This window comes from Sparus aurata, chromosome 18, assembly GCF_900880675.1.
Source record: "Sparus aurata chromosome 18, fSpaAur1.1, whole genome shotgun sequence".
In the NCBI taxonomy this organism is placed as follows: domain Eukaryota; kingdom Metazoa; phylum Chordata; class Actinopteri; order Spariformes; family Sparidae; genus Sparus; species Sparus aurata.
The window spans coordinates 35,255,640-35,267,983 of NC_044204.1; the positions used below are offsets into that span (position 1 = coordinate 35,255,640).

General features: G+C 44.5%; 1 protein-coding gene across 1 annotated transcript in view; it reads left to right on the forward strand.

The window, feature by feature from the left end:
• The first annotated feature begins 370 nt into the window (after window positions 1-370).
• glrbb (glycine receptor, beta b) overlaps window positions 371-12,344 on the forward strand; it is a 32,067-nt gene continuing 20,093 nt past the window's right edge. The window contains exons 1-5 of the mRNA XM_030397003.1: window positions 371-616; window positions 834-944; window positions 3,860-3,998; window positions 7,913-8,019; window positions 9,805-9,872. Coding sequence (XP_030252863.1) covers window positions 610-616; window positions 834-944; window positions 3,860-3,998; window positions 7,913-8,019; window positions 9,805-9,872 — 432 coding nt within the window. The 5' untranslated portion in view covers window positions 371-609. The remainder of the gene's footprint in view (window positions 617-833; window positions 945-3,859; window positions 3,999-7,912; window positions 8,020-9,804; window positions 9,873-12,344) is intronic.

A 12,344-nucleotide genomic window follows, 5' to 3' on the forward strand; every position in this document is an offset into this window, starting at 1 on the left:
CAGCTGTTCCTCAAGTCAAACACAAGCCAGATTTATCTTTAAACTATATTTATAATAATATATTTTCTTTAAGAAATGAAAAGGTCAGATATTTTTGATTCCAGCTTCTTCACTGTGGATATCTTCTGTCTCTGTGGGAATAAATGATGTGTTCACGGACTGCTCCTTTAGTTCCACCTTCCTTCTCATTCAGACATAAATAATAACAGCCATCAGATTCCACAATTACACGTAGATGAATGGAATCTATGTCGAGCATATCTCAACAGTAAATACCAGCGGATGCCCTGAGCCTGAACCCTGGAGCATCCATAATGTGCCTCACGGTCTCCAGCCTATCACACAGCCGCTCTGCTCAGCGTCCATCTGCTGCTAAATACCGACACACCCGCCATAAACAGCGAGACGTGACGGAGAGCGTTTCATTCTGCTGCCGTCACGTCACGTTTCAGCTCAGAGCGGCTGGGTGGAGGCTGGATGGTGGAGGCTGGGTGATGGAGGCTGGGTGGAGGAGGCGGGGAGCGCTGCTGATGCTGAGGCTGATGCTGATGCTGATGGGAGGACTGATGATGCTCTCCGGCTCTGTGCAGCCGCTACTGCGCATGTTGCATGACAGGTACACGCAAGCCTCCATCTTGGGCATCCCGAGCTGAGGCGAAAGGGCAGCAGCCATACACACACACACACACACTCACACACACTGATCCACAACAACAACAGAACCGGGGCGCGCCAACTAGAACCGACTGGAACAGCAGAGAAATTGGCATTTTGCCGAGATGTAACTTTTTCTTCCTCCATTCAACACATTGCTTCTCGGGAGGAGCGCGCAGAAACAGGATGGGAGAGAAAGACGGCGGCTGGTCTGGAAGGCTCTGGTAACGACCGTCCGCGTCACTGGGTCCAGTGTTCTGGGAGGAACCGACAGGTGCCAAACACAAACGGTAAGTGGGAATGTGCTGCGTGTTTTGTGACGAGCGTCTCGTCGTGTTCCGTGTTTTTAACGCGAGCTGAAGCATCGCATGATCGCGTTCATACTGCGTCTCCAGCACCCAGCAGGCAGCACCCAGCCCCCCGTCATGGTGGTCGCTGCTCGCTGGGCTCTCGCTCCTCTGGTTCTCAGCTTCTGGTACTTACTTTCCTCTTGTTACCAACAGACACGGAGCCTCCACAGGTTGTGGGCGGCCCGGTCCTCTGCCTGTAGCTGGTTCTGTTTGGGTTGTGTATCCAGAGCAGGTGCAGCTCGGGCCTTTCCTCTGAGCTGGAAACAACAGATGCTCCACTGAAGTCATCAATACTATCAAAACTAAATGCTACACGGATATGTAACATTATTTATACCTCGTCATCAAGCTGTGTTGTATCACCGTTAATATTAATAATGCATGAATATTAATAACTCACTCTCACCTCCCTGCAAGGAAAACAACATGTTTTCCTCGCAGAATCTAAAAAATGTTCGGCCCAGGTAAAGTTCTGTGCAGCCAGCAGGATCTGTGATTGACCTTGATCCCGGGAGGCAGGCAGGCCGGGAGAGGCTGCTTGAGTCACTGTGAGCTGCTGCATGACAAACCTCCACAGCTGTAACACTGCCAGAGGTGAAACACAGCCAGCACCATGTTCTACAGTGGCCACACACAGTTGACTCAGGCGGCACCAAGGTCAATTTATGGACTCGTTCTCAGCTGAATCCACAGTTCTCTGCCCGGGGAGGCGCTCCAGCGTCACAGCCTTGTTATCTCCTTAAATTTATATAAATGTACACAGAGGGAACACGTGTTCGCTCCAAAACAGAGTCAATAAAGTTTTTAAAAAGTCACTCAGATCTGCTTCAGGACGGACGAACAGTGACCAGAACAGAAAACAGCTCGATTAACGGTTCTGGTTTTGTTGATGAACAATAATAAACTGTAAGTATGAGACTAGTTCAGACAGAAATGTCTGCGTGACAGTGAAACACAACAACTGCTGGCTTCAGGTTACTTTAACTGCGTCAGAGTGCAGCTGGGTTCAGATGTTAAGAACAGAACCACTCCTTCTGACCCGGTCCGGTTCGGGTTTGGATAGAAGTCTCAAAACTCAAGCGGCTGCATCACAAGTCATATTTTTCAGGGTTGTTTGAGATGTTTATGCCCAAACACTGAGTTATTTTTTGACTTTTGAATTATTAATAATTTTTGGTCATGTTATATTGAAGAGTTTCAGCTCTCAGCACTCTAACAACTGTTCAAAAGTCGAACGTCTCAGAGAGAACAACACTCTGCGGTTAGTTCACTCGTATCTTAAAGACATGAGGAAGGGTCGGTTCACTGATGAATATTAAATTATTAGATTATTAGGTGAGAAAACAGTGCTGCATGTTCATGACGGTGGTTATGATGTGAATGTCAATATTGAGATTTTGTCTTATTTTACAATAAAAGTCAGTCTGCAGGAAGTTGAATTTCTGTGATTCATCATTGTGCTGATGTGCTGATAAGGCACAGTGATTGTTATTACTGAAGTTAATTTGTGCAGAATTCATAAGAACTGGTGTTTGCAGCACCGCAGCTTCCAGGAGGGACTGAAAAGACATTTTATCTCTTCAGTGTCGTGCGTTCTACATCTGGAACCATCCTGGTTCTTCCTCCTGTCAGCGAGGCCGGAGCGGGTCAGAAATCCTAGAAGGAAGAGGAGTTTCTAAAAGTTTCTAAGAAATGTTGTTGGTTGCCAAGTGAAACATCCAGCCGCTGCCATCTGATACATGTGGGTCGGCGTTGACGTACATTGGACAGTCTTGTTTTGCAGGAATCTTCCAAGTTGATAAAAGTATGTTAACTTCGCTCGGGGTGAGACGAGTTGTTTGCATTGGAGACAGACGGCGCTGAGCCGAGCGCTGGAAACGATTTCCAGCGGAGAAGATGATGATCAATGCTCAGGCGGGGAGCGGTCGGGGAGTTACTGGGCCAAGGCAGCGAGACAGAGAAGGAGAGTGTCTCCGTCTAGACAATAAACTGCTTCAGGTGATCTACAGTGTTGCTGGCAGGGCGGAGGGTGAGACTGTTGGCTTTGCTGTGAGGCTCAACGTCCCTATGCAATGAAAGGGCAGCGCTCTCCTACATGGGGAATGAATCACGCTGGTACTACAGCTGCCAGCTGATTAATAGCCCCCATCAAGAAATGCACGAAATGGCCTTCCTTTGTGTGGAAGAGTCCATTTGTATATATATAATTGTGTGTCTGTTGGACCTGGATCTGGACTATATAACAAAGAGATTAATGGTAAACACACGGGACCCATATTATCTGCTACGTTATAATATTCGTGGTGGGAAAACGGATTGAACTTTAACACCACAGAGTTTAAAATGATCGTGATAAACAGAGAGGAGGAGAACAAACGGCATTATTAAGAGTTTTTCACCGCAGGTTCTAAATGGAGGTGGAGGATATTTCAGGTCAGATTTATCTCAGCCGTCCTTTTAGAGGTCACAGTCACCTGACGAGTCTGGAATGACCATCGTTACTCAGGTGCTTTACTCTGCTGATTGGATTTACGCTCCGGACTTGCACTACTTGATTAAACCGTGTCGGGTTGATTAATTTACATTTCAGACATTCACCGTATGTGACGTGCATCCAGAGTAGACGGGGATCCCTGCTGTCAGGGAGGAGAGGGCCGAAGTCTCAGTGTTGAGGAAACAGATAAAAGCTTTAATCTCCCACCGAGGGGAAAGATGCAGCCGGTCCTGTCTTCCTGTGCAAATGAGTGCGGAGATTTGTGGAATGTGAAGAGAAAACAACTCAGTTGAGGTTATCGAGCTGCACACCATTAAGGCTTCTTCTCTTTATTTAAACTGTTTGTTTACGTCCTCCGCAGGCTCAGCTCACAGCAGAATGGGCATCAAGAAGCTCGCCGTCGTTCTCCTGGTCCTCTCTCTTTGTCTGGAGGGAGGATCCGCCAAGGAAAAAGGAACAAAGAAGGGAAAGAAGAAAGGGAAGCAGGTTTACTGTCCATCGTAAGTATGGAACCAACGACACCTCGAGCTGTCTCATGAAGCAAAAAGACGATAGAACATGTGGACTTCCTGTAGCGGCCATTTTAAATACAGATGAGCTTGGCTGACCTTCACAGTCTCAGGTTGGCTGTCTGCTCAGGAGAAATAATATATAAATGTATTATTAACTTGTTTAGAGGGATAACTCACGGATTTAGTGTTGCACTTCACACAGATAGTGAAAAATCAATTCTGCAGACCGACTTCTCGTCGCTTCATCTCCTTGCCTGGAACTGATGTCCTTAAAATATTCATGACTCCAGCTCCTAACCCAGACTTCCTGTTGTTCATGCTCAGTGGAGCTCCCAGTGACTGGTGCTTTGACTCATCAGATGTACACTGTGGGTAAAAGCCTCGCAACCAGCGGCAGGCTGCTTGTTACCCTTTTAAAAACTCCTTGCCGCTGGGGAGAAACCCTACGAGCCACAACCTATTTCCTGTTTAATTCTGTGGGTTTTATCCCCATGTGTCATGTTTTGTTTTACACTTCCTGTCTTTGTCTTTTCCTCCACTGTTTCACTCGTGCTTTATTTGATAATTAGTCTTTGTGTATTCTGTCCATGTGTCCCTGTACTTGTTGTCAGTTCATCTGTTTTGTCTCCTGCCTTCCTGTGTTCCCCACTCTTCATCCTGGTGTGTACTTCATTTAGTTTTATTGCTCTTGGTCTCTTGCTTTTGTTGCCTGTCTGGATTCAGTTTGTCATTAATCTGCCTGCCTGAAGTGTTGCATTCGTGTCCCTTTTACCGAACCTTATACCATGGTCTGGGGGAATACTCGATTCTGATTGGCTGCAGGGTGTCCATTAACCCCTGATATATGGACACCTACTAAGTAGTTCCAGTCAAATTGACTGTTCACCGCTGTAAATTAATGCGCTAGCTGGCGTATCAAATCTTAATATTTTATTTCCAGCATTGAGTGCAGTCCGTCAGTCCTTCAGTGTCTTATCCTCTGAACACCACAGGGTGGCGACTGTAACACACAAGCTGCAGAAAGTTCACTTCCCCTCTAAACTTACTGCTACGCGAATACGCTGTTCAGCTCTCTGCTTCAGGCTGCGGCCACAGTAACGTTACACACGGCCGGTCATTTGTTCCTGAAAATCTTGCTATTGATTTGGGGACAATGACATGACTGGTTAGTTAGTTAATCGTGTTAGCTAGCATACTGTCAAATTATATTTACTGTTTTGTCAACCGTATGCAATGTTATTGACTTTGAATCTTACTAGCATAGCGTTAGCTTTCTGGCTCATCGCTGAGCGGACTAGAATATCTGCAGTTGCCAAGTCGTATCTATGATCCGTCCTATTTACTGGAGGAGTGAACAACGTCTCAGTTGCATAAGAATCTTACGGGAGAGTAATGATTGTTCCATGTATTAGTCCTCCCATCAATTAGTCTTAGACCTCCGCGTCGTCCATTAACTTCTGTTTATGGACACCTCGTCGGGCATTATCCCTTACTTATACAAACACAAAGCAAGTTAGCAGTCGTTATCTTTTCATTACTGGGGATTTTTTGGGTCTTTTTGAAGCCCAGTCATGGAACGAAATGTTGGCATTTTGCATTTCCGCAAAACACAGATACATTCACCATGTGTATGACTTGACTTTGATATGGGGAAGTGGAGGTGAAGATGCTGTTTCAACATTTGTAAGTGTGACTGGATATCTTTAAGGGGACGTCGGAACAACTTGAGACTTATTTTAAGCCAAAACATGATCGTCTCCTTTGCACCTAAACCTAACCTGACTTTAAACACAACTGTGTCCAAAATGTAAAATTGAAAAAGAAACATAGAGGAACATAAAGTTGTAGAATACATGTGAAGTTTCAACACATCTGTGGTTTGCAGAAATGTACATAACCAACATTTATTGTGGTGATTGCGTTCTAATGTGATCAGTTAAAAACAATACAAACAGTGGGTTTTGTGTTAATTGGTGCACAGTTTCTCCTGCGCTGTCACAGCTCTGTGGAGACAAGTCTGACTAAGTGACTCATCAACACACTTGTATAAGTGAAATTGGTGGAATTCACCCTTAATGTGGTTTAAAGTGCCTCAGTAGTGGCTTAAAGCATTACCGCGCTACACTTCATGGATTTTACTTTTCCACTCTTTATCCACCAATCATGTTTGACCGAGTCTCATCAGCTGCTTCACTGCAGAGCTCCTTAAGTCTGATATGTGACTGTAACACAGTCGGTTAGACGCGATCGACAGCCAGGAAATCAGTCCCAAAATCTGCCAAAAGCATGTGGTGTTCAGATTAAAACTGAATTCTTCCAATGTGACATGATTGAGAAAAAAAATAATGATGCTACTGTAGCTTCTGCTTTAGCATTGCATTATGTAGACTTTACCAGCTGCCTCCTGCTGTGTTGTAACATCTGCATCGTGTCAGGAGGTGTTTAATAAGCAGGGAAGTGGTCAGGTCATAGATAGTGGAGGTGAAGAGGTAAATTCTGCATATGTCTGGTAACAGAGTTAACATCAGTATGTGCTAGCGTGCTTTTCGACTGTCCATTGTCTCTGTGCAGTGGAGAGCTGCACCCTCTGCCTCCTTAAATGGTAACAAATGGCTCGACAATGAAACTTGGTGAAATAAGAGAGAAAGCGTTTGATGTAGTCCCAGTATTGGCAAGTGTAAGCTGTATAACATATTCCGTGTTTAGTGCTGCGGATGCCTCCGTGGATCAAGGGGAACCACTTGGTTCCAGTTTAGCTGTTGTGCTCGGAGGTTGTCAGAAGGGTCTGTTAAAAGAGAGAAGAAACGGGGGTTTAGTGGATGGGAATTATGTGTTTCACTTTGATCAGGGAGAACCACAGAACATACACACACTGCACAGCATTCCTGCGAAGCACTTTAACTCATCCTCGGTGCACGATAAGGTTTACATAATGATATGTAAAGTGCTTTGAGAAGGGGAAATTCTTTGGCAGGAGAATTCGTTGCCACCCACAAGGAGGCTTTCTTGTCCTCCTCCCGCTCCTGCCAGATGCTGCTCGCTCCCCCTCTTTGTCCCATTGTTTCTTCATCAGTCAACCTCAGGAAACAAACGATGTTTGGCTGAACGTCTTTGAAAGTCACCACTTTATGTTCGAGTGGTAATTTTCAGTAGACAGATGTCTTTTGCTATCTTGCAGGATGATTCACAGGGAAAGTTTGACTTTAGATCCTTTAAAACGTTTATATACCTTGCAAGCCATTTATTATCTTATTCACCCTCATGAAAGACTAATTGACTCAGTTCTTTAATATATATTTTCTAGCTTTCAAGGAAATTACAATTCTTCTGAAATAAATAAAGTTACTGCATTTGATCCATTATTTGACCCTTTTATGTTCCAATATCCTTAAATCAATCAATCTAGCCTCAGCCGCACTGTTTTTAGTGCTAATTAGCATGATAACATATAAACATCGCCTTCTTAACATCAGCATGTGAGTATTTTCATTGTTAGCATGCTTATGTTAGCATCTAGCGCAAAGCACAGCTACACCTGAGCACAGCTTCACGGAGCTGCTAGCATGACTGCAGACTCGCTGTGTTTTTATCAGAAATATGATGCTTGATGACTGAACAGACCTTTTTAATCAAAAGGTTTGACATAATTGTCCTTGAAAGCTGAAGAAATCTCTTCAGTCTTTCTGAAGGACAATGTTAACTCTGTCCCGTCTTCTCAGAATGTTAAAAAGCTAATTTAATTGCTAACTGGTATCTCTCTCTCTCTCTCGGGTTAGAGTTTAATCAGAAAGCATACAGAGGAGAAGTGGGCGTACTGTGCATCTGCGCCGTTCATCTGTCAGGAATTTGAGCTGCTAATGTGATCGTGCCTGCAGCTCCCTCTCCGTCTCTTTTGTTTGCAGACAGCTGTCATCTGAGGATCTGGCCAGAGTCCCTGCCAATTCAACCAGTAACATCTTGAACAGGTTACTGATCACCTATGATCCCAGAATAAGGCCCAACTTCAAAGGTAAGACTCTTCTCCTCTTCATCCGTCTCTGTCTTCTTTCCATTTACATTTCTGCTGCAGCTCTGTCATGCTAATTAAAGAAACCAGTGTGCCATTAATATGCACATCCACAATTCTGCCACAAACTTGGTGCACAAACAGATCTCTGAATTAATGACGCTTGAGACATGAATGGAAAATAAAATCCTGTTATGCATATATACCATGTTCGACAACACGGTTACAGTAAGCCGATGGTCTCAGGTTGACTCGCAGAATCAACACGGTGCAGTTTCACACAAGCTGGGAATGAAATCTGTGACTTAAAGGGCAACTACACCAATTTTATTAAAACATGAAGGTGTGTTTACAGATCCCTCTACTGCAGCATATATGTAAAAAGTACTATCTCCAGTGATGTCACTCAGCTGCTAAGTTACATTATTGGTAATGTAGTCAGCAGGTGATTTTTCTGCTTCTTTATTGATTTTGATCATTTGCTTTTAAACTGTCCGTAATGAGTCCATCAGTGTTAAAGCAGTTCAGTGTTCGATCAGTGAACTGCTCTTCAAAACCTGCTGCCTACATTACCCACAGTGCAATTTATCAGATTACATGCAGCTTCCTCTGTAGCCAAAAAAGACTTTATACTATATTTTCAAATATCCATCACTACTCCTAGACCTGTAAACACACCTTGACGTGTAAAACTGGTAGAAAAACCCTTCAAGACATTCACAAATCTAAAATAAATTACAAAGAGCGTTAATTTAGTGAAAGTATTGTTATTTCACACCTCATTAATTACTTGATATTAATTAGAAACATTGAAACCCTGCAGAAAATAAAAAGCGAATCCCCTCCCTCTAAAATCTGCCACTGATTTTCACCGTCCTCCATCACTGCGTCTTTAAAGTGTCCTGCAGGAGTCACAGTGTAGAAAGAACCAGACCTCAGTCTCACAGAAACAGCCATAAAAACAACAGAGGAGTGATTGGCGACCTCTGGCCACGACTGATGGTTTTACCGGTCTCCAGGTAGATTCCTCTGTTAGTTTCCGTCCTCTGGCACTTGGCAGCTGGAGCTGAATCTGGGACACGATGTTTGATGTGTTTCGAGCCCCTGTGACCGCTCCAACGGCCAAACATCTGCTCTCCATTTCAGGGTGGGCCGAAAGCTCCAGGTCCATTAACGTCCATGTCATAATCTCCCAAATTACACCCTAAACTGTGCCGTGTGAAAAACTTCACCGTGGCCTAAAAAAAGAGGAAGTGTGAATAGCTTTAATGACCATAAAGAGACTTTTAAGCCAACGACAGAAGTGCTTCTTGAATATTAATTAGTCGGCTTGGTTGCACTGAAGCGTTGAAGATGCGAGCTGCACGCCACCTCCGCAGAATATGCACATTAATTCCGTGAACTGCTTGATGGAGTTTATCCGGTGAAACTCCTGAGCCTCCAGTAAACACCTCAGAGGAAATCATGTATTCAAAGCAGGGTGAGCAGGCTGCATTCATCACGGATTGTATTAGTTTATGCAAAAGGTAAAGTGGAGAGAGACTCCAGTTTTGTATACGTTCACAGTGTCGGCCTCGCAGACTGAATGAGACGGCGATTTTATCACTTTGCAATGTTGTTAGAGTCTTATACAAATCCATATCAGTGTAATCACCAGGTGCAGTATGTATAAATAAAGATATAGAGGGTTTTACAAAGCGATGTGACACTTGACACAGTGACATAGAAGCACAGCGGCACCTCGTGAAAACAGAGCGGACTCAGTATCTTTCCTCTTTCTGAATCCAGGAATCCCCGTGGAAGACAGAGTGAACATTTTCATCAACAGCTTCGGCTCCATCCAAGAGACGACCATGGTAAGAATCCACTTAAATCGCACTTTAATCCTGACGGTATCGATGATCAATACTTGTGCCGATCAGAGGCAGTAGATCAGAGCTGAAAACCGCCTCATCCCGCAAGTTTCGAGGAGGGATGCATGAGCATGTTTTGTCGACGCTATCAGACTATTTAGCAGTGAGTCATTATGAAGACGGGGGTTTTCATGCCTCGTTTATCTGATGGCTTAATTGCTGATAAAGGAGTGCTGTTTGAAAGCGAGCGAACAGATTAGACTGAAGGACGGGGCTGGGTCGACTCCATCACTCAGGAAACAATAAAGGGAACATTCCTGAAGGTTTCTAATAAGCACAGTTTACCGGTGTGCTTTAATTTAAAGCTGCTAGGAGGAGCCAATTAATACCAAGTGTTTCTCTCTGCAAATGTATTCAATCATGTGAGAAGGTAACTGAAATGAATGCAGTGCAGAGTGACTGGATCCTCAGTTTGACCTGATTGTTTCTCCTCCGTGCAGCGCAGCTTCACAGGTTGTAATCTGCAGTTTTATTTAAAAAGAAAACATGTAATAAATCAAGATCTCAACATGATGTTTGCGTTTCTAAAGTGGACAGCACCTTTAAATGTAGGCGGGGCTTTTACTGGCCGGTCTCCTGACTCTTGAGGGGCGAGTAGAGCGTCATCGTTTGACGCTCATGGCCTCCGACCAAGCTGCTGCATTTGACAAGTTGGGAGTGAGAGCCTGTTGTGATTCCCACAAATCATGCAGACACTTATTGGACCTCTGGGTAACACGACGGATCATGAGGCCAAATCTGATAAAACATCTCGCTGAACCAACAACTCAGAACGAACAGGTACAATTTGCTGTGTTTGTTGAAGCCGTCATTCTGCTGTCAAACGCATCGCTGAGAGCAAATTCCACGTCATTCACAGCGTGAATATCCTGGCAGCGTTGTGTCAGTTGCATCCAGTGCCAGATAGAGACGACTACAAGTTGTGATTACAAACACAATTTTAAATCTCTTCAAATAACTCAGCCAAAGATTAAATCCTGACACGTCAGCCTTGACGACTTGTGTTTGTGACAAGTTTAGCAGAGAACCTGTGTACCGAGTGGCAGCCGAGGTGCATTCGCTGACTTTTTGCTGACATTTCTCGTGTATGAACAAAGCAGATCTGCTCAGAGACGGACTGCAGACCCCAGCCGTCGAGGTAACAGGAGGAAAACACGTTTTTCGAGGTCTGCAGGTCTGGACACTGTCTCAGACGAGTATAGAAATAAATGTTCTCCTACTTCACCTCATGAGGAGCGACACTCTGAACAAAGCTTTGGATCCCATATCCTGGAATTGGCACCGTATGAAAATCCACTTTGGAAATATTTCTTTTGGCTGCAGATGAGTGGAGTGTGTTCACTTAAAAACTCCTCCAGTGGAGAGTTTCGCACCAGGACCAATTACAGGGTGATGCCTGCTGAGAGTGGAAAATCCTTAAAACTCAAAGTACACAAGTGGTGTGCACGAATGCTGGAAGGAAAAAAAGAAGATGAAGAAAAAGAGGGAAAGAGAAAGAAGAAAAATTATAAAGAATATGAAGAGAAATAAGGAAGAAAGTGCTGGAAGGAAGAGGAAGAGAAGAAGACGGGTCAGGAAGCAAAGAGTGAAAGATAGTGAGAGAAAGAAGAGCAGGAAAATGAGCCAAAAGTTAGAGAGGGTAGAAAAGGATGAAGGGAAGAGAAGAGAGAGGGAGAAAGAAGAATGAAATAAGCAAGAGGAGAAAGAAGGAACACAACAGACAGGATGAGGAAATTGAGCAGAATAAGAGAGGAAGGAAGAAGAAATTAAATGGAGTGAAAGAGGGAAAGTAAAGAAAGCAAGAGAGGGAAGAATTGAAAGAAAGAGAAGCCAGGAGGAGGAGAGATTGGATCGAGACAGAGCCAAGACTGAGAGAGAGAGAGAGACGGCGGACTCCCAGATGGCGACTTCCTTCTCCCCTCTTCCCCCTGGACGTCCAACGAGAGACAGAAACAGAATGAAAGTGAGGAAGGTTCAAAACGAATCCGGGAGGAGACGGAAGAGACAGCTGGTCACCTCTCCCCCTCAATTTATCACTCTGTGGGGTTTTTGATCTCCTGGAAACTCTCGCTCATCATTTACACCTCCCTCGGCCGTCCACAGTAGTTAACACATCCGCTTTCACTTTATGATCGTATCCATCAGGAGAAAATGACTAATCTGATGTTGCGAGAGATGAAATGCTCTCTGCTTCTTTTTTTATTCACCCCCTCTCAGCTTGAGTTCTCCTCGTGATTACAGCGAGCGGTTGTGTTAAATCTCTCCGGAATCAAATGCGGCGCTGGCAGCTTGACGGCGAGCCAGAGTGAAGATATATTTCCTTGTCTGGTTCTCAGAAGGGCGAGAGGAGCCAACAGTCTGTAGCTATTCATGCTGTCACGTCAGGACTACTGACACGGCCGTCTAAAATTAGGT